The sequence below is a fragment of the Sardina pilchardus genome, chromosome 7 (genome assembly GCF_963854185.1).
Source record: "Sardina pilchardus chromosome 7, fSarPil1.1, whole genome shotgun sequence".
Lineage (NCBI taxonomy): Eukaryota > Metazoa > Chordata > Actinopteri > Clupeiformes > Clupeidae > Sardina > Sardina pilchardus.
In genome coordinates, this window is record NC_085000.1 from 32107992 (window position 1) to 32133224 (window position 25233).

At 41.1% G+C, this 25233-nt stretch overlaps 2 protein-coding genes across 2 annotated transcripts in view; both read left to right on the plus strand.

Moving 5' to 3' along the window:
* Nucleotides 1–2269: 2269 nt before the first annotated feature.
* foxl2l (forkhead box L2-like) lies at nt 2270–3661 on the plus strand. Its single transcript, XM_062541841.1, has one exon. The coding sequence runs from the start codon at nt 2344–2346 to the stop codon at nt 3154–3156; it is 813 nt and encodes a 270-aa protein (XP_062397825.1). The 5' UTR covers nt 2270–2343; the 3' UTR covers nt 3157–3661.
* A 4777-nt stretch (nt 3662–8438) lies between these two features.
* The window catches only part of pik3cd (phosphatidylinositol-4,5-bisphosphate 3-kinase, catalytic subunit delta), a 28235-nt gene continuing 11440 nt past the window's right edge, over nt 8439–25233 (plus strand). The window contains exons 1-12 of the mRNA XM_062542056.1: nt 8439–8505; nt 8862–9016; nt 12655–12883; nt 14455–14681; nt 15395–15574; nt 16556–16711; nt 17129–17218; nt 18329–18550; nt 22163–22259; nt 22964–23094; nt 23698–23748; nt 24755–24922. Of these exons, the coding sequence (XP_062398040.1) occupies nt 8439–8505; nt 8862–9016; nt 12655–12883; nt 14455–14681; nt 15395–15574; nt 16556–16711; nt 17129–17218; nt 18329–18550; nt 22163–22259; nt 22964–23094; nt 23698–23748; nt 24755–24922 (1773 nt within the window). The remainder of the gene's footprint in view (nt 8506–8861; nt 9017–12654; nt 12884–14454; nt 14682–15394; nt 15575–16555; nt 16712–17128; nt 17219–18328; nt 18551–22162; nt 22260–22963; nt 23095–23697; nt 23749–24754; nt 24923–25233) is intronic.

Sequence of the window (25233 nt, forward strand, 5' to 3'; positions counted from 1 at the left end):
TTATTTTTGCTTTGCATGAAGAGCAAAGGTCTGTAGGCATGCCGACAGTGGTTGTCAATCTCACTTTTGTCACAGTTTGAAAATTGTGCTTACAATTCTAGGACTTCTTAGACCTGTTATGTCGGTGTGCTGGGTTGGCTATGCTTTTCGGCCATGTCGGCCTTGCTATAGTTCTATATGTCAGAATGTTGGCATACAGCAGTTTCAGCATTTTTGTAGTATCACATGGTTGGGGGTCCATAGATCTTAAAGGAGTAGACTGGAGTTCTCCTTTAAGATAATCTGTTCCTCTCTCCCTCTGATCGTATGCTTTGTTTGTTTGTTTGTTTTCAATAATGCCACTCTGTTTAGTGCAGAATGGCTGTATGTGGTATACTTGAAAAGACTGATAAAATGAGTTTTATCACTATAATATTAACAGTTTGCTGTCTTTTTAATGTGCCAGGGTTGACTACAAACCTCCTGTCAGGTTTGCCTCAACTTAATTCACAGGTGTAAGATTTTTGTGGTGTGTGTGTATATATGAGTAGAACCGAAAATCTGGAGAAGGTGACTTGCAAATATATTTTTGTATGCTGTGAAATGTAGAGAAATCTGATCATTGAATCAATCGACACAGTGATTATGTGGAAAATAATTGAGTGTCCATGCACAGAATTTTACATGTTTGAGTTTAACATTAGCAAGTAGTACATTTTGACCACTTGAACTTGCCAAGTGTTTCATCCAGATTGATGTGTTGATGTGTTTATTCAAGTGGATTGTGTCAGGTTCTGTGTTCTATTTTTTGTATAAGACCGGAGTTGCATGTATTGTAATATATGAAGATTAGGGCTTTTTTGTCAATTGACTGTATTGACCGCTACTGTAATGTATATTTGATGCCACAGTGTATATATTCATAATTGCTCATCAATAATTGCCCTCAAAGATGTCTGAACAATGCATTCTAGTAATAAAAGCTAACTTTGAATCCTTAGACATATTCTTCTCAGTGTAGGTTTGAGTGTTTCTTTAGTAGGCCTTTTTAGTAAGCTGAACCACTCCGAGTTCACTTGTTTGGTGGTAAAACTGTTCAATGGCTTAAATGGCACTCCATGGTTGATGTGCATTGTGCACAGTAATGAATTACAATATTTGTGGACTTGTTCAAACATTGTTCGGTACCTGCCTTTCCAAATCTTTACAGTTCTCAAATAATTTGCGTTTTTTAATTTACTACACAAACCCTTCTAGTGAATCAAACCTATTTCTATACCACTGAAAGTTGAGTTGCCATATTGGAGAGCTATCGAGCTAATATCTGGTTAATTTGGCACGGGTAGTAGCCTAACTTTCGATAGGTAGGTGTTTTCAAATATATAAAGTCAGTGTTTTGCGATAAGCCTAACTTCCAATGATGATTTATTTGGGCGATATTTCTTCCCTGATCTCAAAAGTTCTGAGTGGCTAGGCTTAAAGAAAACGCCTTCATAGCTACGGATAGTGTGGAAGCATATTTCCTGCGTAATGACGTTGGCATAACTGCATCCTCTGCCATTAGCTGACAACTCATACACTGAGTGGAGACGTTCTGTCTGCTGACAAACATGATTATTATCTGTCATAGCCTACCTTATTGTGCTGACTGGCCATGGGTGGCATATTCGATGAAGTATACAAGCATATTTGGCCGACCCTGCGTTAGCAGTTGTACGTTGAGTTGAATAGATGTTGCGCAATCATTAAAATAATTATTACATTGTAAACCTACATTAATGTTAAGAGAAGAAATCCAATAATTCTCACACCTCAGGGGCGGGGGTAGTGTATGGACCTGACCTGGCGTGCAGTAGCCTGATAATTGTAAGGTTTAATTCTACCACCGGTGTGTCTTTAAGCAAGACACTTAACCCCTAGTTGCTCTGGCGGACAATGTAACAATGTAATATACTTGAAATATATAAGTGACTTTGGACAAAAAAAGCTGTGCTAAATGTAATGTTACGTAAAAAGATTCCTCAATTTCTCGCTTCACATCGGAGTTCAAATGATGCCGCATATGCTCAACGCGCCAACTTCAATGGTTGTGTTACAGAAACACACTGGTGATAGACAAAATATGCACATGTTGATCAAAGCTGTCAAGCTCAACTGTGAACTTTTGACCCAGTTCATATGATACAATTATATCGTGAGAACCCGCGCACTTCAAGACATTATGGGCGGGGTTAGCGGTAGGTTAGATGGAAGGATGATGCACACCTGATCAGAAACCAGTTCAGAGTTTACCGACTGAAGTTCTGCTTATACTCTGCCGTCGGTAGCCTACGCTAGAAGTGCGTTTAACTTTGAGATACAAGCATGGATAACCTTATCGTCGTTAAGAACAGTGATGATTTGGAAATAGAGGACCGGGAAAGTCTACACACCGCAATAAAGGAATGTCCTGGGAAAGCGGAGGGAGTTGAGGACCGCATCGAGTCGGATAGTGGGGATCCTACGCAGAAACCCCCCTACTCTTATGTGGCTTTAATCGCGATGGCTATCGAGGAGAGCCAGGGGAAAAAGTTAACACTGAGCGGGATTTACCAGTTCATCATCTCCAGATTTCCTTATTACCAGGCAAGTCAAAAGGGATGGAAGAACAGCATTCGCCACAACCTCAGCCTTAATGAATGTTTTGTGAAGGTTCCAAACTTGAATGGAGGGGAGAGGAGAGGCAATTACTGGATGATGGACCCTGCCTTTGGAGACATGTTCGATAAAGGCAACTACCGACGACGGAGACGGCTGAAACGTTCATACAGACCCCCTATTTCACCCTACCTGCCGGGAACAGCGATGCTGAGCGTACCTGAGCCGCATTACTTTCACCAGGAATCGGTGTACTGGCAAACACCATACGTCACCAACATGTGGAGTGCACCCCAGGGCAGTCCATCCCCACCGGGATCACTTTACCAACAGGCTACGACCACCAGCGGTAACCCATCCTCGGTGTCCCCTAAGACGTACCCTGACTCTCCTGTGATGTACTACCATATCCCCCCGTCCTGTAGCCGGTGCCACCGGGTCCCTGATGTACGGATGCCTCATTGCGGCCCCTCTGGCAGTCTCCCTCAACTCCCGTATGCCAGGTATCCCGAAACAGAGCAATACCATTCGTATGAGTGACACTGTTGCAACTGTTCATTTTGCCAGGTCTGTTGTAAAAAAACGAAATCATTGTGTGATGAAGCATGTGGCGCTGTAAGATTTATCTCCTAGCCTACCTCAAGTTCTTTTACGCGAACCCAAAACGAGTTCACTAATGTTTCATTACAGTTTGTTCCACGTTTTGCATTGATCTCAGATGGATTTAGATATTGAATTATTGTTTTACAAATACGCAGGTTGTGCATCTGTTTGTGACTATGATGTTGCTGCTATAGCCTGTTAGATTAGTACACTGCAGCAACAATCATGTTGTGCGATCAAATCCTTGGCCAAGAAACTTTCTTAATACGAGGGCATATATTTACATATCTGTTACAGGTCGTCATGCACTTTCCCGGTTGACATTTAATTATGGAAAACTAGTGCCAAATCGATAGATGTTTGAATAGCTTTTTGCTGGAAGTTTTACACCGTTTGTTATACTGTTACAGAATTATTTTCTAATAAAAAGTACTCTTTTTCAGTTTGGGTCTGTGTGATGTAATCCTACTATGAAGTCGAAACGTTGAAAGGCTCCTAATGATTCGAGTATTGTTTGGATTGTATTTGAATGTCATACTGTGTATTGCATTTGGGTAGATTCAAATGTTTGAAATTAATTAGGCTCATAATATTTCTGAAATATTAATACGAGAGAATATTTTTCTATTTGAATGTTAGGGATTCACATTCATGTTGCAACCATCATGTTGCAATAAAATAATTTGCAATGTTTACTTGGTCAAAATCGTGTGTGCATGCCTGGGCAACAACCCCATCCCCTCCTGTAAATTGAGTTGTTCATCACATGATTGCCATCTAGTGGACATCTTTGAAGAACAGACTATTGATTCAGGCAATTTGGCATTTTTATGAACTGAGCATGGGAAATCAGCTAAACTAAATTGGATTGTAAAGTGTATTGCCACTTAATTTGGAAATGATAATGGGTAGTTAGAAATGAAAGATTTGCATGTAACAAATGAGACATGGTTAAAGGAACTAGTTTATTGTATAGTGTAATGGCAACTTTATGATGATTGGAAATGTAGAATGGCATGGTTATATTGGCATTGGCTAGACTCATAAAGCTCACTGATTTGGCTTAATGTAGACCAACCAACCTTTTAAAACTGTTTAATGTTATTTATGTCATTTTATCTATTGTAATGTTCATTTTCAGTAGTCACTTTGGACAAAACATCTAAATAATAACCATAACTATACCAGGTTACCATTTCAGAGGGTTTCTATTAGGAAATAAATGCAATCAATTGATTTCATTCACCCATTACATTTTTCAGAACTGTAACCATCAGTTTTTGTAGAGAACTGAGCTTCTTTTATTTAGCTATTTCAGATTGCTATAGTACACAATGTTTGATAATTAATCCTGGAAATTCTTCACAATCAGATATGAGGTACTGGTACACCAAGCATTCAGATGTGAGTTTAATGCCTTTTTAATTAAACTGTGATTGTAGTGTGTTCTTTATTTTATGACCTAAATGGAACCTTTTTATTGTTTTGTTTAATAGAAATGTCTTAAGTAACCTGCGAAATGTGCAGTGAGTTTTGAGAAATTATCATATATCTATTGGGGGTTTTTTTGTTGAATTTGTTTTTTAATGCGATTTGTTTTCTGATCATTTTGGTATAAATCTCACAAACATGATGATTCTGATTCAAGCAGTTCTAAACAAAAATCCACTGTTCAAACTTAAAACAAACAAAAAAGATTATTACCTTTTGTTCAATAAGTATATGGATCTATTAATAATATCTATTGGTAGCATAAGTTAGGCGATACAGATTCCATGGTCTACTTTCTCACCTTGTTCCAAATTTGGCAAATCCTGCCCTCTCCTGGATGTGTGTGTGCGTGCCACCAGGTGGTAGTCATACTAGTGCCATTACAGTATGGTCAAACATAAATAAACATACATGTGCTTATACACATCTGTAAATACAAAATCTTGTTACATGATTTTAATGAATGTTACTGTATTGACAACATTGGCTATCAATTGAGACACAGTTTCCATTTTGTTGCTTTGCTAAATGTAAATTCATCTTACAATATTTAATTCATTTTAATCACAGTTAGTCCGGGATAAAACATATACAGTGTTTGTGGAACTAAATTTCAAACTAGTTGCCATTTTCTTTTGCTCTCCCAATTGTTTTACAAGGTGGCCCAAAAAAAAAATGCCAATTTGCTTAGGCCACAGTCGGTGTGGTGCTGAGCGTTCAGTACAACAGGTTTTTGGTGTTGTTCCTCTGTGCGCTATATAGCTTCCCCTCCGCCTATGCGTGTCTTGTGCAGTGCACTGCTCGGTAGTAAACTGCTGAAATGGTGGGAGGATGCAGGTGAAGGGGGCCGCCGCTTTATTTGGCTCAGAGTTTCTGTTCTGCACAAAGACTTCCTGTTTTCACCAGCTGCTCTGTGTGTTGCACCCAAGGCATGGTTTTGTTGTTGCCATTGGGGTTAACAACACCATGTATTCAGAAATGGCTTTTGGACATCTAGTGTATGTGTGTGACTTCTGATGGTATCCAATCACTTGTTTGTTTTGTATGACATAATATTTCATTTTTCCATCTTCAGCATTTCCCCCAGAAAAGATCCTGTCGACCCTTTTGTGTCGCTTTGGACAAAGGCTTCCAAATACCAATAACCATAACCATAATCATTACCTATATGGACTTATACACTGCATTATTTCATAACAATAACCCATTTTCTCTTCATAATTTGAACACATACAGTATATGCTAAAAGGAACAGAAACTCTGGAAACAGAAACAGACACTGACAATGCTGTTCAAACTTTGTTTGAGTGTATACCCGTACTGCAATGCACAAATAGGATTATAGTGTTATAGTGTCAATGACAGTTTTTCAATCATTATTATTACCTCGACTGAATGAAGTTGATGACACATGTAGTAATGTAATCTTGATGCCATAGATTAGACATACAGTAGTAAAGGTCTCTTGGGATCTCTTGGGATCTACAATATTGCTGACATTTTCTTGCAATGCAATTGTACAGCCGCCTAATGTCTTTAAAAATTGTGCCCATAGGACAAACATCCGCTCTGTTGAGCAAATGTCAAGTGTTAACCAGCATCTACAGTGTCTTTCTGCTCTACAGGACAGAACTGGTGGTGTTAGTGGTTAGACAGGACTGATTACCGGAACCCCACACAGTTGCAGGAATAAACTTACTAGCCGTTCTGTTAATTTTAGAGGAACTATCAAAATTATTCCTGACTATATGTCTATTAATAAATCCCATTTTCTCTTACAGTTTTTCTGTGACGGTCTAAAACCACAGAGGCATTACAACGATATTCTAAGGTAGCCTGAATATGAACGCCCCGGTTGATGGTTATGTGGCATGCATCAAAGAAATGGAGTCTATACTTATTTATGAAGAAAACTAAGGCAACTTGAATTCAAATGACATCCCTTCACAATAACATATAGGATCTGTCATGTAAAACATAAGTGATACAAATGATTTAGGCTATCACTATTTAACATTCAGTGGGCCAAGCTGTTTGTCAATAAGCTACCTCATTTGAAACTGCTATCGTTGGTCTTCTATTTGCCTATGCGCAGCCTTGGCTTGGTGTAGTGGGCGCGGGTGCTCTGGTTGTATCGGCCATCCTCATGTTACATATAGGCTATGAATGTTGCAGAGCTTATGATTACAGACTATTTAACATGCCATGGGACTGATGCCATGCCTCCGTAAATGGAAACGGGCAAACATGGTCCTCTTAATATGTACAGGCTCTCAGACGCTGAGTTATGAACTATGATTACAAAGATCTGCACTCTTGCCCGAGTCACGCGTAAGGGATCGTACGCCATGTGTTATCATAATGTGAAACGTGTAAAATAGCCAGGTGAAAGTTGAATGTAGTAGCACGTGTATTAAATAAGTTATTACCACTATTGGGAATATTTAAGAATTTTGGATATGTTCCTGTTATGGATACAACAACTGCAGATTGATTGACAATGTCAACAAGTGTGAACATGAGTCACGCAGGATTCTCCATGCAGGTGCCCTTAATGTATCCCATCAGTCGCCTACATATCATTCCATTCCTCAAGGCCCCAGCTAACGCCTGCCTTTGTCTTGAGAAAGTAAGAATTTGCTTATATTAATTGTTGTCCAATTTTCTGTTGGACTGCTATCTGTTTAGGATTCTAGGCCTACTTGATCTGCCAATACTCTAACCTCGAGCCAAGGTTGAATTTGCTTATGTAGGGATCCTTCACATTTGTATTTAGTCTATTCATGTATATTTGGTCTAGTGTATTAGATGAACGCTCCGTTTCAGAGAGACTGGAAGACCAGAATGTCCATTTCCATATTTGTGCGACCGAGTAAAGAACACAAGTGGAAGGAGACACACAGGCTACTTTGGTTCATGCATTTGCAAAGGCCCGAATGACCAGAAATAACTTAGTATGCGCATTCTACAGAACTGAGCAAAAGCGGAATGGCCAGGAACAGGCCATCTACCAAATGCAGACTTTAGAGATGATCCCTCCCCCCAGTTCAATGTACTGGGCGATCTCGCAGAGCTCACTGTATCTCCTCACCTCCTCCCCGACACCCAAATATATTTCGCGTCCGTGTGGTTTGACAGCGAGCGAGCTGTTGGGTTCTCGATGAAGAGAATTCTTCATCCTGACATCAAGGGCTGTCCGTCGCTTCGGAGAGGAGCATTATGGACAACTAAAATGGATTAATACCCAACTGATAAATTCTTCTTACGCAGAGGCAAGTGAGGTGGTTTGCCCTACATCTTGAGCATCATAATTGTCTTTTTCGTGGTGATGGTAGGGCATTGGCGTAGACATTATTACGAGTATCCCGTTCGCCGGTTTTAAAGACGTCGTCACTTAAATATAATTGTTTGTTTCCTGCTTGCTAGGCTTAATGCAGCTCTGTTTGCCCGACAAGGAAACGTTTTTGTGGTATATTTTTTTCCTGTCGGTGTCAGTTACATATTATGATGTGCGCCACGGTCACGAAAATCCCTTACGCATGTCACCTCACTATGGCAGGCTACTATAGCACAGAAACTTAAAATGTCAACGAAGCTGTAGCATGGTGAATTAATGCACCCAATCGTGATATATGCTATATAGGGCTAGTTTAAATGTTTTAAGAGATTAACCTTATATGCCCAGTAACGATGGGATCGCCTTAAATAAAACCATCTGGACTGTAAAGATGACCGTTCTTCTGTCCATGATGAAGGACCTCGTCGAATTTGTGACGCTGTTCATACAACTGTACTGTACTTATCGTTAGGCCATATTAAATGTTTAACATTAACTATCCTACAAAAGGATTTTGCGTTTTCAGTTCGTAGGCTATTTTAGGGCAATTCATGAATAGTTGACCAAACACATCTGTTGCTATATCTCAGAAATTATCAGCGAAAGTGCAAGTTTACTTCACGTAGATGAAGATTCATGTAGATGTACGCTTCAGCATGCGGCAGCCGCATGCATTTGAGTGATTTGTTGAAAGGCTGCAGTGTGCCACAAACTGTCGTGTTTTTTTAATTGAACTATGTATCATTGAGTGGTTATGGGGTCTGTTTGTTCTGTCTGCTGAGGCTCACGTGTATGTTGTGTGTCCGGCAGTGAGGCTGTCTGTCGATAGATGACTGGCCTCCCGCCATGGGCATGCAGGATGTGTGGGAGACGGACGGACAGTTGGTCACCGTGGACTTCCTCCTGCCCACCGGCATCTATCTCAGGTTGGAAGTGTCGCCCAATGACACCATCGCTTCCATCAAAAAGGTACGGGGTAGGCCTACGGCGTAACGCCATAAGACATGAATAGATGGATGACATAAAGTGAATGTGGACCGCCTCCACATGCGTGATTTAAGAGACGCCATGTCGCAACTAACCATTCATAACAAATACAAATTTGAACTGTGCAGTGTAATTTAGTTATGAATTTCAAACAGATTTATTTGCAGCATCTGTTCAATTTTTGATTTTTGACATTCCTGCTCAACTTGAGTTGTAACTTTTGTGTCTGTTTGGTACTTTTGTGGTTTATCTCTTCTAGATATGACAGTCACAACTCCTTCCCTCCTCTTAGCATCTTTGTATAGTTCTTTCATCATCTATAATGTTTTGCTTTTGAACATCCTTTACTTGAGATGTTCCACTTATTGCTTTGGTAGCCTATATCAGATAGATGTTGTTGGTGCATTCTTCTGGAAATTACTGAATGTGTCACAAGATTAAATGTCAGTGAACTAATCACAGGAGAGCACAGAAGGCAAACAGAAGACATGGAAATAATGTTCTTAGCAGACAGTAACGATTTAAAACTTCAAGTGAATAACTGAAAACATTGATGGAAAGTTTTGGATTTAACACAGAGGGGTGTATAGGTTGTATGGTAACTGTTGGGTCAGTTTTAATGTTGCTGTGAGGACAAAAAAAGTCAAAGAAAGACAATTGGTGGAGTGGACAGAAACTGTTTGTTGGTTAGTGGTTACGTTTTTCAGCTGCATTAGTTTCTATGATGTTTGAATTGTCCAGGATGGACATTTTTTGGTAGGTTGTGTCTGTGACTTAGTGTGATGCATATCTGAAGTTACCCATTGCTGAATACATTCAACCACGTCAGCTGTTTCTGAAAGTATGTATCACGGACACTTGGCCATATTAAATATATACAGTGCCTATAGAAAGTCATCATACCCTTTTGAAATAGTTACTTTTTTTGTCTTACAGCCTGAAATCAAAACCCATTTAAAAAAAAAAACGTTTCCAGTTTTATTAACAAATTTAGCTGTACAACATCAAAATAATGAAAAAAAAGTAAACAGTTCTGAAAATTAATAAAAAATTAAAAACTAGAATAACAGGGTTGGAAAAGTCATCATACCCCTGACTTAATAATTTGTAAAGCTTCCTTTTGCTTTCATTACAGCCATCAATCTGTTTGGATATGTCTCTATTATAGCTTTGCACACCTAGATAGGGGAATATTTGCCCAATTCTCCGTACATAAATGTTAAAATTTAGTCAAATTCTGTAGGGAATGGCGATGGACTGCTCTCTTCAAGTCAATCCACATATTTTCTATAGGATTTAAGTCAGGGCTCTGACTTTGCCACTCAAGGATATTCGCCATCCTATCCTTAAGCCACTGCTTTGTTCTTTTGGCAGTATGTTTAGGATTATTGTCGTGTTGGAAGGCGAATGACCTCCCCATCCTCAGCTGTCTAGGAGAGGGACGCAGGTTTTCCTTAAGAATGTGGGTGTACTTGGCAGCATCCATTTTCCCTTCTATCCTGACAAATTGCCTAGTTCCCGCTGAAAAGAAACATCCCCACAACATAATGTTGCCCCCACCATGCTTCACACTAGGTATGGTGTGTTTTGGGTGGTGTACTGTGTTGGTTTTCGCCAAACATTGCACTTGGAGTTCAGTGCAAAAACACATCTGGAATACTCTGCTACCATGTGGAAAACGCTTATATGGTCAGATGAGACTAAGATCGAACTTTTTGGAGACTAAGATTGAAGTTTTTGGACTGAGCTCCAGGCGCTAACCAAACACAGTATACACACCCAAACACACCCAAAACACACCATACCTAGTGTGAAGCATGGTGGGGGCAACATTATGTTTTGGGGATGTTTCTCTTCAGCGGGGACTGGGCAATTGGTCAGGATAGAAGGGAAAATGGATGCTGCCAAGTACACCAACATTTTTTAGGAAAACCTGCGTCCCTCTCCTAGACAGCTGAGGATGGGGAGGTCATTCGCCTTCCAACACGACAATAATCCTAAACATACTGCCAAAAGAACAAAGCAGTGGCTTAAGGATAGGATGGTGAATATCCTTGAGTGGCAAAGTCAGAGCCCTGACTTAAATCCTATAGAAAATATGTGGATTGACTTGAAGAGAGCAGTCCATCGCCATTCCCTACAGAATTTGACTAAATTTTAACATTTCTGCACGGAAAATTGGGCAAATATTCCCCTATCTAGGTGTGCAAAGCTATAATAGAGACATATCCAAACAGATTGATGGCTGTAATGAAAGCAAAAGGAAGCTTTACAAAGTATTAAGTCAGGGGTATGATGACTTTTCCAACCCTGTTATTCTTGTTTTTAATTTTTTATTAATTTTCAGAACTGTTGACTTTTTTTTCATTATTTTGATGTTGTACAGCTACATTTGTAAATGAAACTGGAAAAGATTTTTTTTTTAAATGGGTTTTGATTTCAGGCTGTAAGACAAAAAAAGTAACTATTTCAAAAGGGTATGATGACTTTCTATAGGCACTGTATATACCACACTAAGATGTTGGTAATATGATATTGTGTTGAAGTGGTGTAGTTTTCAAATGAAACTTGATGAAATTAGGATGAAAATTGCGATTGTGTCAACAAGTGGTACTTTTTCCCCTTTTCCCCAATTATGTCGATGCTGAGTCTAGGCACTGATAATAAATATCAGTAATACAGTTATGCAATATAACCACATATTTTGAGGTACAGAGAGAGAATATATAATGCCAAGTGTTTGCCATGATCATTTAATTGCCTCCTTCCTTGCGGTTCATATTCAAGTGAAAAAGCATTATCCAAAAATGTCTGGTTTTGTCTCTTTAACATTAGACGATTGCTTTGTATTTGTAAAGCATTCAGTCAAAATCCCCATTCCCAGACAGCCAGCTGTGTAGGATACAGTCATGAGGCATACTGAATAGCACAGTGTGTCCACTCCACCACGACTAATAAGCATGCGGCTGCGTCTTTAGAGCCCTGTGAAGTGCAGTGCATCTTCATTTTCACACGGTTGCTCTCTCTTTATTTTTATGCTCTCCAGTGGTCAATGACAATTGTGGATGTTGTCATAGGCTAATTTCTGTGTGTATATGTGTATGTTACGTAGGTGTGTGTGTGTGTGTGTGTGTGTGCACATGTGTGCAGTGACAGATGTGTATATAAATGTATACAGTGTGTGTTTACATGGGCTAATTAGTGTCTGTGTGAACCTGTTTGTATGTGTGTACAAATTTAGTGTGAGCTATGACATGCATTTACCTAAATGACTGTGAATGACCACATATGTGTGTGTGTGTGTGTGTGGGTGTGTGTGTGTGTGTGTGTGTGTGGGTGGGTGTGTATGCGTGCATGTATGTGTGCGCCTTGCATACGTGTATGTGTGGTATGTGTGTGCCTTGCGTGTCTGTGTGTGTGTGTGTGTGTGTGTGTGTGTGTGTGGTGAGTGTGCCTTTGTGTGTACCTTTGTGTGTATGTGTGTGTGTGTGTGTGTGCGTGCATGCGCGCGTGTGTGCGTGCCTGTTTTGTTTGTGTGTGTGCTTGTGTGTCTTGCGTATGTGTACCTTTCGTGCATATGTGTGTGTGTGTGTGTGTGTGTGTGTGTGTGTGTGTGTTAGACGCTCTGGCGTCAGGCCAAAAGTGAGCCCCTGTTTGGAGCGCTGGCTGACCCCGATGTGTACGTCTTCACCTGCATCAACGTAACAGCGGAGCGGGAGGACCTGGAGGATGAGCAGCGTCGGCTATGCGACGTGCGGCCTTTCATGCCCATCCTGCGGCTGGTGGCCCGGGAGGGCGACCGCATGGAGAAGCTCGTCAATGCCCAAATCAGCTTCCTTATAGGCAAAGGTCAGGCCTCTCAATGTTAATGTTAAAGTTTAAGTTGATTGATGTTTATCAAACGCCTTTATCTAAAGTGCCACGAACACCCAAAGGCGGGAATCACATCTGGGTCAACCGATGTTAGTCGGTGACTATACCACTGCTTCACCATGCCCCCATGTATCTACTTCACTATGCCTCCATATATGCCTCACCATGCCCCAATATATCTGCCTCTCTATTTCCACCTGTCCTCCAAACGTCTATAAACGGCTATATTGTAACTATCTGTCAAAATCTTTCTGTTTTAGCGCTGTTTAATCTTTCTGTTCACTTTGTATCCAAATCATATTTTCACCAGTATGTGTTTACTCTCATAAATGACATAGTCAGAGCATAGTTCTTTGTTTTGCTGTCTGGTCAAACAGTAGAAAGGATCTTTTTGATCCTTTTTGAAATGTCTTCTTGTGGCCTCTAGACTCCCAGTTGCCATTAGATGTTTGCTTGGGTCTCACAGGGAGCTCATTGAATTGTAGATAGCAGCAGCTGTGTGACTCACATTCAATTTGTTTTGTGTTTCTGCTATGTAAGATATGAGTCAGCCAGATGTGGTCTCTCTTTATTTTTAATGTCTTAGCCTCCTCAGCAGATATTAAAGGGACACTTCACCGATTAGCATTAAGCTTTGTATCTTTACATAAACCTGTCATGTTTTTGAATGGTTGTGCATCATTCCCTCAGTTTGCCTTGAGATGGGAGAAAAACGGATTTCAATGTTGGACTTCCTGCTTTCAATGATGTAAAAATCATAATTTTACATCATTGAAAGCAGGAAGTCCTATTCATGGCTTTCATTGAAATCCGTATTTTTTTCCGTAGTTTTTTTGCACGACCATTCAAAAAAAAAACATGACTGGTTTTCTAAAGGTACAAAGCTTAATGCTAATCGGTGAAGTGTCCCTTTAAAGGAACACTTAAAGGAAAAAACACAGTTTTTTCATATTAAACTACAGTATTCCCTTAACTAAGACAAGTTGATATATACCTCTCACGTTTCAATGCGTGCACTCACTGGCTCTGGTGTGCGGCGCAACTTTGATAGCACTTAACCAAAGCGACCAAACACCTCCATGTTTTCCCTTATAAAATATAGTTACACGAGTAGTCACTAGTCACACAACCAAGTATGGTGAGACAAAATAAAATGTGGTGCATTTCTAAGCAGGTAAGAGGGATAACTATATTGTGTGGCGCAGTAATATCCTCACTCTTGCACTTACAGTTTCACTTTGGAGTGAGGATATTGCTCCCAATTGTTATTCCACCACACAATATAGTTATCCCTCTTAGCTAAGTGCTATCAAAGTTGCGCCGCGCACAAGAGCCAGTGAGTGCACGCATTGAAACGTGAGAGGTATGTATCAACTCATCTTAGGAATAGCATAGTTTAATATTTAAAAATGGTGAAGTGTTCTTTTAACTTCTCCTTGATCCTTTTGTCAGTGCCTTGCTTTACTATCCCATCTGGTCAGTTGTTCGTCAGTGGTCAGTGACAACAGTAATGAGATGTAAAATAAGAACATGCTCCTCTTGTTCAGGTCTGCATGAGTTTGAGACACAGAAGAACCAAGAGGTGAAAGAGTTCCGCACTAAGATACGCACGTTCTGTGAGGAACATGCCCAGGAGCGTCAGCGACTGCCATGGCATGAGTGGATGAAGTACAACTTCCCCTGCGACCTTGAGCCCTGCCCTACAATGTCGCACAATGGGAAGTTGCGCAACGTCAAGAAGATTTTTGTCAGCGTCAAGTTCGAATTCACTGAGGTTAGATTGCTGTTTTTGTTTTTGATGTTGTTGTTTTCTGTTTTGCATATTTGTCCCTCTCAAATTTAGATGTTGTGGTTTGTGAAATTAGAGGTTAGTATGATAAGGGTCAAGGAGCTTATCATGCTTAGATATCTTGAGTGAGGACTCGTTTTTTCTTCATCGTTTTATGGTATTACTTTCATTGGCCTACATATGAAGGTGTTTGTGACGGTGATTGCCAAAACAACATGGGATTACTCTAACAGACTCTAGTGTGTAAATTCCCCACCCACACTGAGCACCTTTGCAGTGTCAGTGAGCAGTCTCTCAACTAACACCGCGCCAGATGTGAAAAACAAAACCGCTGTGGCATTTCAAAGACCGAAAAACTCCAGAAAAACTCCTCTCAGGTGAAAGACAGCCCAGACGGCCTGATGCCCACTGTTGACAGGCCCTGCATGAACACACTTGTAGGGAATCTGGCGTGTGATGGGGAACACCACAGACATGCCTGACACTTGACACTCCTCGTATGCTGTGCATACATATGTCTGTTCCCTTCCCCTTCTTCTCTGTCTTCTTTAAATATTCATGCCATGCTTCCTGATTGATTTCTCTCTCTCTCTCTCTCTCTCTCTCTCTCATTCCCTCTCTCTTTCCTCTCCATGGCGGAATCAAATGACTCCACTTTCTGCTCCTCCTCCACCCACCCAACCCCACCAACCCATCAGGAAAGCTTTGTGATCCAGGTGGAGCCCCAGGACTTGCCGGCGACAGTGCTCGACAAGGCCCTGCGGAAGAAGGCCACAGTGTTCCGGCCGCGCTTAAAGGAGAAGCCGGAGGACTACGCTCTGCAGATCCAGGGGAGGTGGGAGTTCATCCACGGGAAGTACCCACTCTGTCAGTTCAAGGTGAGCATCAGAAACACCACGTTTGGTAGAGGTGGTTGTGTGCACATCCCCCATCTTTCTCTAGGCGAGGTGTAGTACAAAGTATAGGAGAGTAAAACAAAAAAAGCGTGAATGTCCATACAGCGGAGTTAAGCTCCTACATTAGAGAACATTAAAATCAGCCACGTCTCAACCGCAAACGATTGTAACGTCGCTGGTTTTAATGGGGGAAAAAATTGGGAGCTAAACTACAGTGTGTGGACATTCCCACTTTTTTGTTTTATATCAGTAACACCAAACACACAAGGCACCAACTACACTGAAAATTCTCAGCATGTGATATCAAATGTTATTATTCAGGGTTGCGTACCTCTATGAACCAGCAGGCGTGTTTACGGCAACCTCTACTTCAAACAGAAGTCGTGAGTGAAGGACTTCCCTATGAGTTAAAAATATGAAGTATTTGCATACTGTAGATGACAACTTCAGCCTCTTTACGGGAACACAGAGACCAAGACAGAATGTTGAGTGCTTTCATGCAAAATCGTTCCTTGTGTTTGTCCCCGAGGTTAATTTTAGACTCAGATTGACTCTTGATTCAGAATCACTTCTCTTCTCCAGGGCTCTGCCAGTGTGTGTGTGTGTGTGTGAGTGTATGTGTGTATGTGTGTGTTTTAGGGGTGGGGGGTGGGTGTAATTGTTGATTTTGAAACTCCTGCTACCTGCAGTGGTGAGTCATAGCTATACCAGGGCCCCTTAACACTGAACTACAGATGGTGAACTACAGAGAGGCTAATGAGATTTGAGCTGCATTATATAAATGAACACAGACCACGGGATCTGATTGTGATCGCACCCACTGCACTATTTTCTCTGGACCTGGATGTCTGGCCCTGCATGTATGTGTGCTTGTTGGTTTCTTGATATTCTTTCTCTCTCTCTCTCCCCTTCTCTATCTCTCTCCCCCCTTCTCTCTCTCTCTCTCTCTGAATATTCCTGCAGTATGTTTTCTCATGTTTGCATGCCGGTGTGCACCCGTCCTTAATCATGGTTCATCGCACTACCATCAGCAAGTATCAGGAAGAGCAGAGCTGCCTGAGCAACCAAGTTACTTTGGGACGACCCTCGTCCAAACCTCCCCCACTGCCCATCAAGAAGGTGAGAGGCTTCGGTTGGGTATTAACAGAAGAGCACACTTGTTTTCATCCTCTTTGTAGTTTTTAATTAAACCTGTGCTCTGGACTTTGACTTGGGAGAAAAAAAAAACATTCCTTGATGGCATAGCTTATGCAATAAATACATTTAAAATGTACTATACTACAGTATATCATGACCAACTCAAACTGAGACTTACAAATAAAAAATATTTGTAGCTCTGCATTTTACACTTTTAAACAAAAGTAAAACCATTCACACTTTGGTAATGCTTTTCCTGTGTGTCTTCAGTACTGTGTCTTTCGTCCACCACACCTTCTTGTTTACTTCTTCTGCGAAGTCAGATAGACCAATAGGAAATGAAAGTGAACTGAAAGAGCGTTGATGTATTAGTGACTGGTCCTTCCACTTTCTTTACAGCAAAATACATCCTCCCTACGCTCCATCCAAGAGCCATTCTACATCCAGCTACTACAGGGTTGTCGGGTCAATGCAGACGAAGGCATGAAGGTGTGTCTGTTTACGTAGTGTTTGTGTGGTTGCATGCTTGCAGTCAGGGGAAACGAAATGCTGAATAACTTGGGCAGAGTGTAGCTCATCTTTGGAGGTGACAAGGGGTAAGATTGTAACCGGTGCGGTCATGTGACCTAGGCCACACATTTCCCATAATTCATCAGAAGCGGTTGAGTGAAACTCGTCAAAAACAGGAAGTGGGGAGGTACTATCTGGCTTTCACGGCTCCCTCTCGGGGGCCCAGATTCTTAGAAAAGGCCACTGTGTTCTGTTTTTTTAGTCTTATGGTAGAGAAATGAAAAGTCATGGTGGCTGTTTGTGACAGGCTATGTTGCCTGCCGTTGTCTTGAGCTTAAAATATTTGTCATCCCCTTTGTCTCTTTCTCTCTCTCTCTCACTCACACACACACACACGCACAAAAATACAAACTTTTCCCCTATTTGTGTGTGTCTGTGTGTGTGTGTGTGTGTGTGTGTGTGTGTGTGTGTGTGTGTGTGTGTGTGTGTGTGTGTGTGCGTGCGCACGCGTGTGTGTACACGCATGCATGTGTGTCTGTGTGTGTGTGTGTGTTATGAATGCATCTCATTTTGCAGTGCTGTGTCCTCACACACTGCTGTGCAGGCCCCATGTGTTGTTTGATGAGTGTGCAGGGTTATGAAGTGCTGTTTCAGCGTTAGTCTATTTTCTGCTTTATGGGGACATTGCTGGTTTATATTTGTTGCCTCGTCGGACATCCGGCTTTTCCACTGAGAAGTCTGAGTCACAGCAAATCGTTGCTTTGGTGAAAACAATGGCATCCTCCTGGATGGGAAATACTCTGCACTTCAGTGCTGCCTTGTCTGTGACCTTTGGAATATAATTTGCATTAAAAAGATTAAATAATCCAAAATATTATTAATATTACAAATATATTGCATAATTGGCCCCTCCCTTACACATTGTAAGTCAAATAAGACCAAGAAGAGAGACAGAAAATATACATATCCAGGCTGGGTAATTACTTTTCAGCAGACGATGATGCCATGAAACACTGTTTTACATGTTAACACAACAGCGTCTCGACGTGGCCCGTAACTGTTCTCTCTTTTGTTTAATCCGTCTCTCAGCTTGTGGTCCAGGCTGGTCTGTTCCACGGGAGCGAGCTGCTGTGTAAGGTGGTGACCAGCAACGAGGTGAGCGTCTGCTCGGAACCCGTCTGGGACCAGAAGCTGGTGTTCGAAATCAGCGTGGGGGACCTGCCCCGCATGACACGCCTCTGCTTCGCCCTGTACGCCGTCATCGCCACCGCCAAGAAGCCTCGCTCCACCAAGAAGAAGAACAAGCGTGCGGTAAGAGCTGGAGTGGGATAATGGTGGGGTTGTGAGTGAGGGCAGGCCTTTAACAGAGATGGGGAAGCGAGCGCTCACAGTCAGCTGAAACAATGCGTGCTGTGTCACACTATGTTTGGGGCTTCTCAGTTTAAAACAGTGACTTATCTGTTATGAAGTAGTCATTTATGACAGTGCACTGAATGGTTGGTGGCATTTTGCTTAGTAGATCAGTAATACGTGTCTTGATCGTGGTAATTAGTGAAGGGTAAAATGTAGGATAAAGCACCAGACACTGGGTGTCATTAAATTAACCAACATTTTAACCCCAGATGAAATTCGTTATAAAGTTGACAAACACATATACTTTTCCCCTCTTTTTATTACAAAATCCCTAGTTTTGGCAGTGCCAACTGAAGGCCGGCGTCCACCGGACACATACGTGGCGCGACCCGACAAGAAAAAAAATAGAACTCCATTGTTTTTAACACATCCAGGTCTGCGGCCTTTCAGACTCTCTGAGGCAGTTTGCTACAAGTTTAGATTTTTAAGATTTTTGTCTATCTGAAAACATCCATGCAAAAGTGACACATACTGTAAGGTTGTAATCTAAAAGTCCTCAGCAATAAGAAAATCAGAGTGAAGTGAATGTAAAGAAATTAGTTTTTATTTAAATAAAGTGTAAACTCAACCTTACAAAATCCTATTTTCAAAAATCTTCAAACTTTATAAAAAACACACCATAAATATATCTGGCCTGAGCAAAGCCCACTAGCCCACTAGGCAGCCGCACAGGGTTAGAAAACTGTTTTAAAATTCTGCGCCTCAAGCCCACACTGCTGAACACCGTGTCCAGTGGGCGCCGGCCTTAAGAAGACTTTCCTTTTTCTTTCACTTGCCTATATTGTCACAATCAGAGAATAGTGTCATCTAAATCTCCTGTAATTACTGTATATGGCAACTATGTGTTTATTTAGATACTTAAGAAAATAGAGAAAATGAATAAATGAATGAATTAATTAATGTCAATAGGATAAATGATGAAAAGAGCATATCAGCAATTGCAGCAGTATTGTGGTGGATATAAAAGTATGGAAAGGCATTTCATAAATTAAAGAAAAAACAATAATTCAGCTATTGGTGGAGTGCCCATTTTCACCATCATCTTCAAGAGAGAATATAAACTCTTTTTCAAGGAAATAGCTGGATGAAATGGTACTGATACGAAATGGTATTAAACCTGTAGAATTTCCACGTTTTTCTATTTCTATTGTTTCTGGGTGATGGCAGGGAAAACCCTTAATTTCACCATCGCATTTGGTTACTATGCTGGTTCTTCCTCAATTTAAAATTGTTCTGATTTCTGATACATAGACACGCTACTCTTACTGTACATCGTTGCCAACAGAATACTTCCAGAATTACTGACAAACTGCTTAATTCCTTGAAGTACAAAATGTATTAATTTAATTACATGTTAATTCCAAGTTATGATATTTTGTTAGATATTTCTATTAGCACAGTAATTGCTCGGTTCCTTTTTAGAACCTGTAAATCGTTAAGTAATATCTTGGATGGTATAAGTTGGTGATTTTAGATCCACTTATTGCCACAATACTATCCAGTCGTTACTATAGCAAAAGCTCATAATGTATCCAGTGTAAAACTGACTGCAGTTTTCATAAAGTCAGGAGCACAAACTGAACTGAAATGCCTGTCTTTGTTACAAATGAAGACATTGCGTGAAGGATTTCTCAATGCCGTTACCGCAGACGCTGAAAAACAAAATACTTCCTGTAAAATCTGCGCTTTGATGTTCATTCATCATCTGTCTGTGCTTATACCACGCAGTGGTCTCCAAAACATGCATCAGATTTTCAGTAAACTAAATTATACTATACTATACTAAACTATGCTGCACTACTAGTATAGTGTACGGTACTGTATAAGACGTTGCACTGTCATGCTATGTAGGCCTACTGTACTGGGTTGCTATACTGTAGACTCTTTCACTCTGTTCCTAGAGCTTTTCTGATTTAATCCTTCAAAGTCAATGCGTATTTGGTTGTAATGAAAATATATCGGACTTTAGTGTAATGCTCCTCAAATTGTCAACTTTTAAAAACGTTTTGCCATCTTTGTTTATCCCCTAGTAGTTACCATTAGCTCAATACTGTTTTCTGTGCCCTCGGAAATGCAAATGCACGATTGTTTATGGCGTTGAAAGGGTCCATACTATATTACTGTGTTAGTAAGTATGCATGCTCCGCTGCTGTGCTACATTAGTTCCATTATAGTCGTGGGACAGACAAGTGTCACTGTGGAGAAAGAGGGGTGGGCCAAGTGAAAACCTCTCTCTTCTCACTTGTTCTTATAGTGACAGTCCCTGGCCAGCAATGTCTGTATTGTAGTAGTAGTACTGTAGTAGTAGGCAGCTGTTTACAACCCCCATCAGACCACTTCTGCTTTCTGCTCCCCTCCTGGTCCCCCTTAGACATGCCGTGTCAGTGCAGTACCGGGGAAAAGAGAAGCAGTCCCCCTTAGACATGCCGTGTCAGTGCAGCACTGGGGAAAAGAGAAGCAGTCCCCCGCCTGCTGTCTGGTTGACACTCGTTTCACTCGTTTTTGTTGTTGTTTTCACAGCCACCTTCTATTTTTACATACAGGAGGTGTTAGCAAATGACTACTGAGAATTTTCTGTGGAGCACATTTGTCGTCTACTGTTCAACATTTTAACAGTTTGAAGGCGGAAAGAGTAGTTGTGCCATTTTAAAAATAGGCAAAAAATGGTACAGAAACTTTCTGTAAAGACACTTTACATTGATTTATGAGTTTTTTCATTATAATTTATTGTATTTGTTCACCACACCACCATGCTTCAAAGGTAATGTTTATGAAAATATTATGGCAAAGACATTCAATAAGCTGACAGCCGTTGTTATCTCTGCGAATTTAGGAGAAACCTAATCTGATGTTCTTTGAAATCAGAAGTATTCGGCATATCTGATACATTACATTTTGTGATGTTAATGGTTAAGACAAGTAATTCCTGAATCATTGTTTGAAACCCACAGTTGGATGTTACTCCTGTAGACTGGTTTATCATGAGAGGAAACATACCACTGATATGGTGGCTCAACTTCATTTAGAGCCCATTTGTCTCAGTTGAGACACTCACATTTCATTGTTGACAGATAACGGTACAAACTATGACAGCTTCATTTGGTGCGTTCACATTTATTGCCATGTCTTTGCCATTATTTGCCATTATTAAAACTTCTTTTTGAAAATAGCACAGTTACAAAATAATGTCAGTATTACTACTGCCGGGAATGGGATGGTTTTAAATGTTAGTATTATACAAATCTAACTATTCATTTAATTGTAATTTCCCTTTAAAAATCTTTAACTTATTTTTACCTCTAGTGGAAATTCTCTGTAGGTGTTACCAAGCTGTTTGTGTAGTATAGAGATGTGTTGGTGGTTGTAAATCACTTTGGTTTGGTCGTTATTCATCTGAAAACTCAATCAGGACATGCAGGTGCTTTGATGGCACTCAGGAAATGAAAGTGATGTCTGAATTACCGTCTCAGTGGAAAGTTTGAGCTCTGATTGCTTGTGTCTGTCCAACAGGACTGTCCTTTGGCCTGGGTCAACACCATGGTCTTTGACTATAAGGACCAGCTGAAAACCGGGGAGATGTCTTTATCCACGTGGCCATCAGTACCAGGTGCCTCTTTCATGACGTTGCTTTGTTGATAACAGTAGGCCTACAATCCATGCAACTGCTGTGTTATGTACTCAGTATATTAGTCTTATGGTCTTTAATATTTCTGAAAATGGTAAAAACAGATGTTGATCACTGATCAAGTTCCATAGGATAATATTCTCAAATGTTTTGTCCACACCTCAACAAGATTCAGTTTACTGGCATAAAGGAGTAAAGAATCCATGGCATATTACAATTTCAGACTTTTTAGAATTTGCCCCCCCCCCCCCCCCCTCTCTCTCTCTAAGTTTGGACCTCACTATCAGTGGAACTTTTGCACATGAAGAAATGCCCATTTCAGATTTCTGACATTGGGCTTCTCTGCTGTTTTAAGTAAAAGAGGGTGAATCAACTATTTGCCATGCAAAGCCATAGGCCCTTATCTTGCATCATCCAAACTCATGTTAGTTGCTTGGTGTGATAGACTCTGGTGAGTAACTCTCTCTGTTTTACTCATCTCTGCCATAGCTGTGGGTTAATGAGTAGGAGCTCCTCATGTCACCAGATTAGTGGTGTGACACAGTAACTGTCACGGTTGGACGGTTAACACTGTGGAGTTGCGGTCAGTGTGTGCGCGCGCGTGTGTGTGTGTGTGACGGAGGGGGTCGTGAGGGGCTGTTCCCGTAGCTCAGTGTGTTGAGCTGTGTTTCCCACCCTGTGTGCAGATGATAAGAGCGACCTCCTGAACCCCATGGGCACGGTGGAGAAGAACCCCAACATCGACAGCACTGCCTGCTTGCGCATCCACTTCCCCATCATCCGACCACACCCGCTCTGCTACCCCCCTCTTGTCCAGGCAAGACCCACTGCTGCTGGGCACATGCATGTCTGCAGTGTAGGAGTGTGTGTGTGTGTGTGTGTGTGTGTGTGTGTGTGTGTGTGTGTGTGTGTGTGTGTGTGTGTGTGTGTGTGTGTGTGTGTGTGTGTGTGTGTGTGTGTGTGTGTGTGTGTGTGTGTGTGTGTGTGTGTGTGTGTGTGTGTGTGTGTGTGTGTGTGTGTGTGTGTGTGTGTGTGCATGATGCATGCACAAACACTATTCATTACAGTCCAATAACAGTGTAGACAAGTGTGTGTGTGTCTGTGTGTGTGTGTGTGTGTGGTGTGTGTTTGTGTGTGTGGGAGAGTGATAAATGCACAAACACTATTCATAACAGGACAAACTGTAACAGTATGCGGAATATCCCTGACTTCTTGTGAGTAGTGTATGTGCGTTTAAGTGATCAAACGTACGTTTAGATATATACACACAACTCTGTACATGCACACTCACTTATCACCAATGTGTTTACATTGTCATCACTCTATTGTGTTGTATTCTGTCTTAAACTACATACTGTGCTTCACCTCAGTTGGAAAAAGATATGCTCTGTCACTGACTCAGTCTTTCCTCCATGTTTAGATCAGTGATCTGGAGACCAATGGAGAGAAGGTTACTGCCGCAAAAGAGGAGGTAAGAAGATGAGAAAGGAACCTCTGTGCACGGGCACAATTTATCGGGGTCTATAGACTCTTGGAAAAAAGGGTGCTATATAGAACCAAAAATGGTTCTATTGCATGCTTCATATATACCACTAAATGGTTCTTTAAACCATTTTAAAGAGTTCGTAAAAGGAAGTGATTTGTGAAGGACGGCAGGATGTTGAGATGTTGCCATTTATTTGCAGATAGAGCAGAATTAGCGCTAGTTGCATGTAATTAGTTTATTCAAATTCACTTCACTTCGAGGTCCCGTCCATTTCAGAGACGTAGCTTTCCATCGGGAGATTTACCTCGAGCCCGATACGCCCCGTAAATGGGTTTGATTCCAAATTTACAGCGATTATTGTGCTTGTTCTGCCTTGCTGGTTACACAGTTTTCATCTTCCAAATACCACATGTATATAAAGCAAAACCACATGGGGCTGTCTATTGGTGCTACTTGTTAGTTGTTAGTTTCGGTGATAAACCCGGCGAGAAAACTAACTTTGAATTGGCGTCAAATTTACATATTCGCAATCTGCATACAGCCCCAGCGCTATCTCTTCTCGGCTGATTGGCTCACAAACATCTTCTCTCACGCCACCACTTTCCAATCACGCCTACACCCTTGCCCACGGGTACACCCTGTAACTGGCACCATGCCTCGGTGCTATTACAAATTACGAGAACGCTGAATATGACTTGGCACAATTCAAGATATTCTGAGATACCCTGCTATGTCAAACAAATATATAAACATACACCAGCACATTTCACCCAAGCACATCTGGTACATACAAATTCATTCCATCTTCTCAAATAAATAGCTAAAAAACAGAAACAGTAGGCACAGCTGTTATTGCAGAGTCCGAGTGCACTGAGGGGGTAGGGTGTGTGTGTGTGTGTTTATGATTGCACTGAGGGGGTAAGGGGTGTATGTATGTCTTTTTATGATTGTACTGGATGTGTGGATGATTTCTGTCATATGTTCAATACAGTATATGAAGCTGAAAGAGATTGTGGACAATAAGAACTTCACCGAGATCTTCGAGGATGAGAAAGAGCTGCTGTGGAAGATGCGAACAGAGGTGCGCCGCCTCTACCCAGAAAGCCTCTCCAAGCTCTTGCTCGTCACCAAGTGGAACAAGCATGAGGACGTGGCTCAGGTAAAAAAACTACACTTCCTGGTAGCACCAGCACCACATGGTCGCTATGTGTTTATATGTATATGTGCTGCTGTAGTTTTTTTCTTTGTAATGATTTGATTTTGGGTCACTGGGTTGACTTTTGTGGTTGATTGTAGTTCATTGTGGTTTCAGGTCACCCATTAACTAGGTCATTCATAAATTTTTAAAGTTGCTGTGTTTATTTGAAGTGCATCCCCAATCTTGTATTTTATCTTAAAAAAAAGCACCTCAAACACAAGGGGATTTCATAAACAACACCTTCGAGAGCAGAGTTGATCAGCAGTGAGATT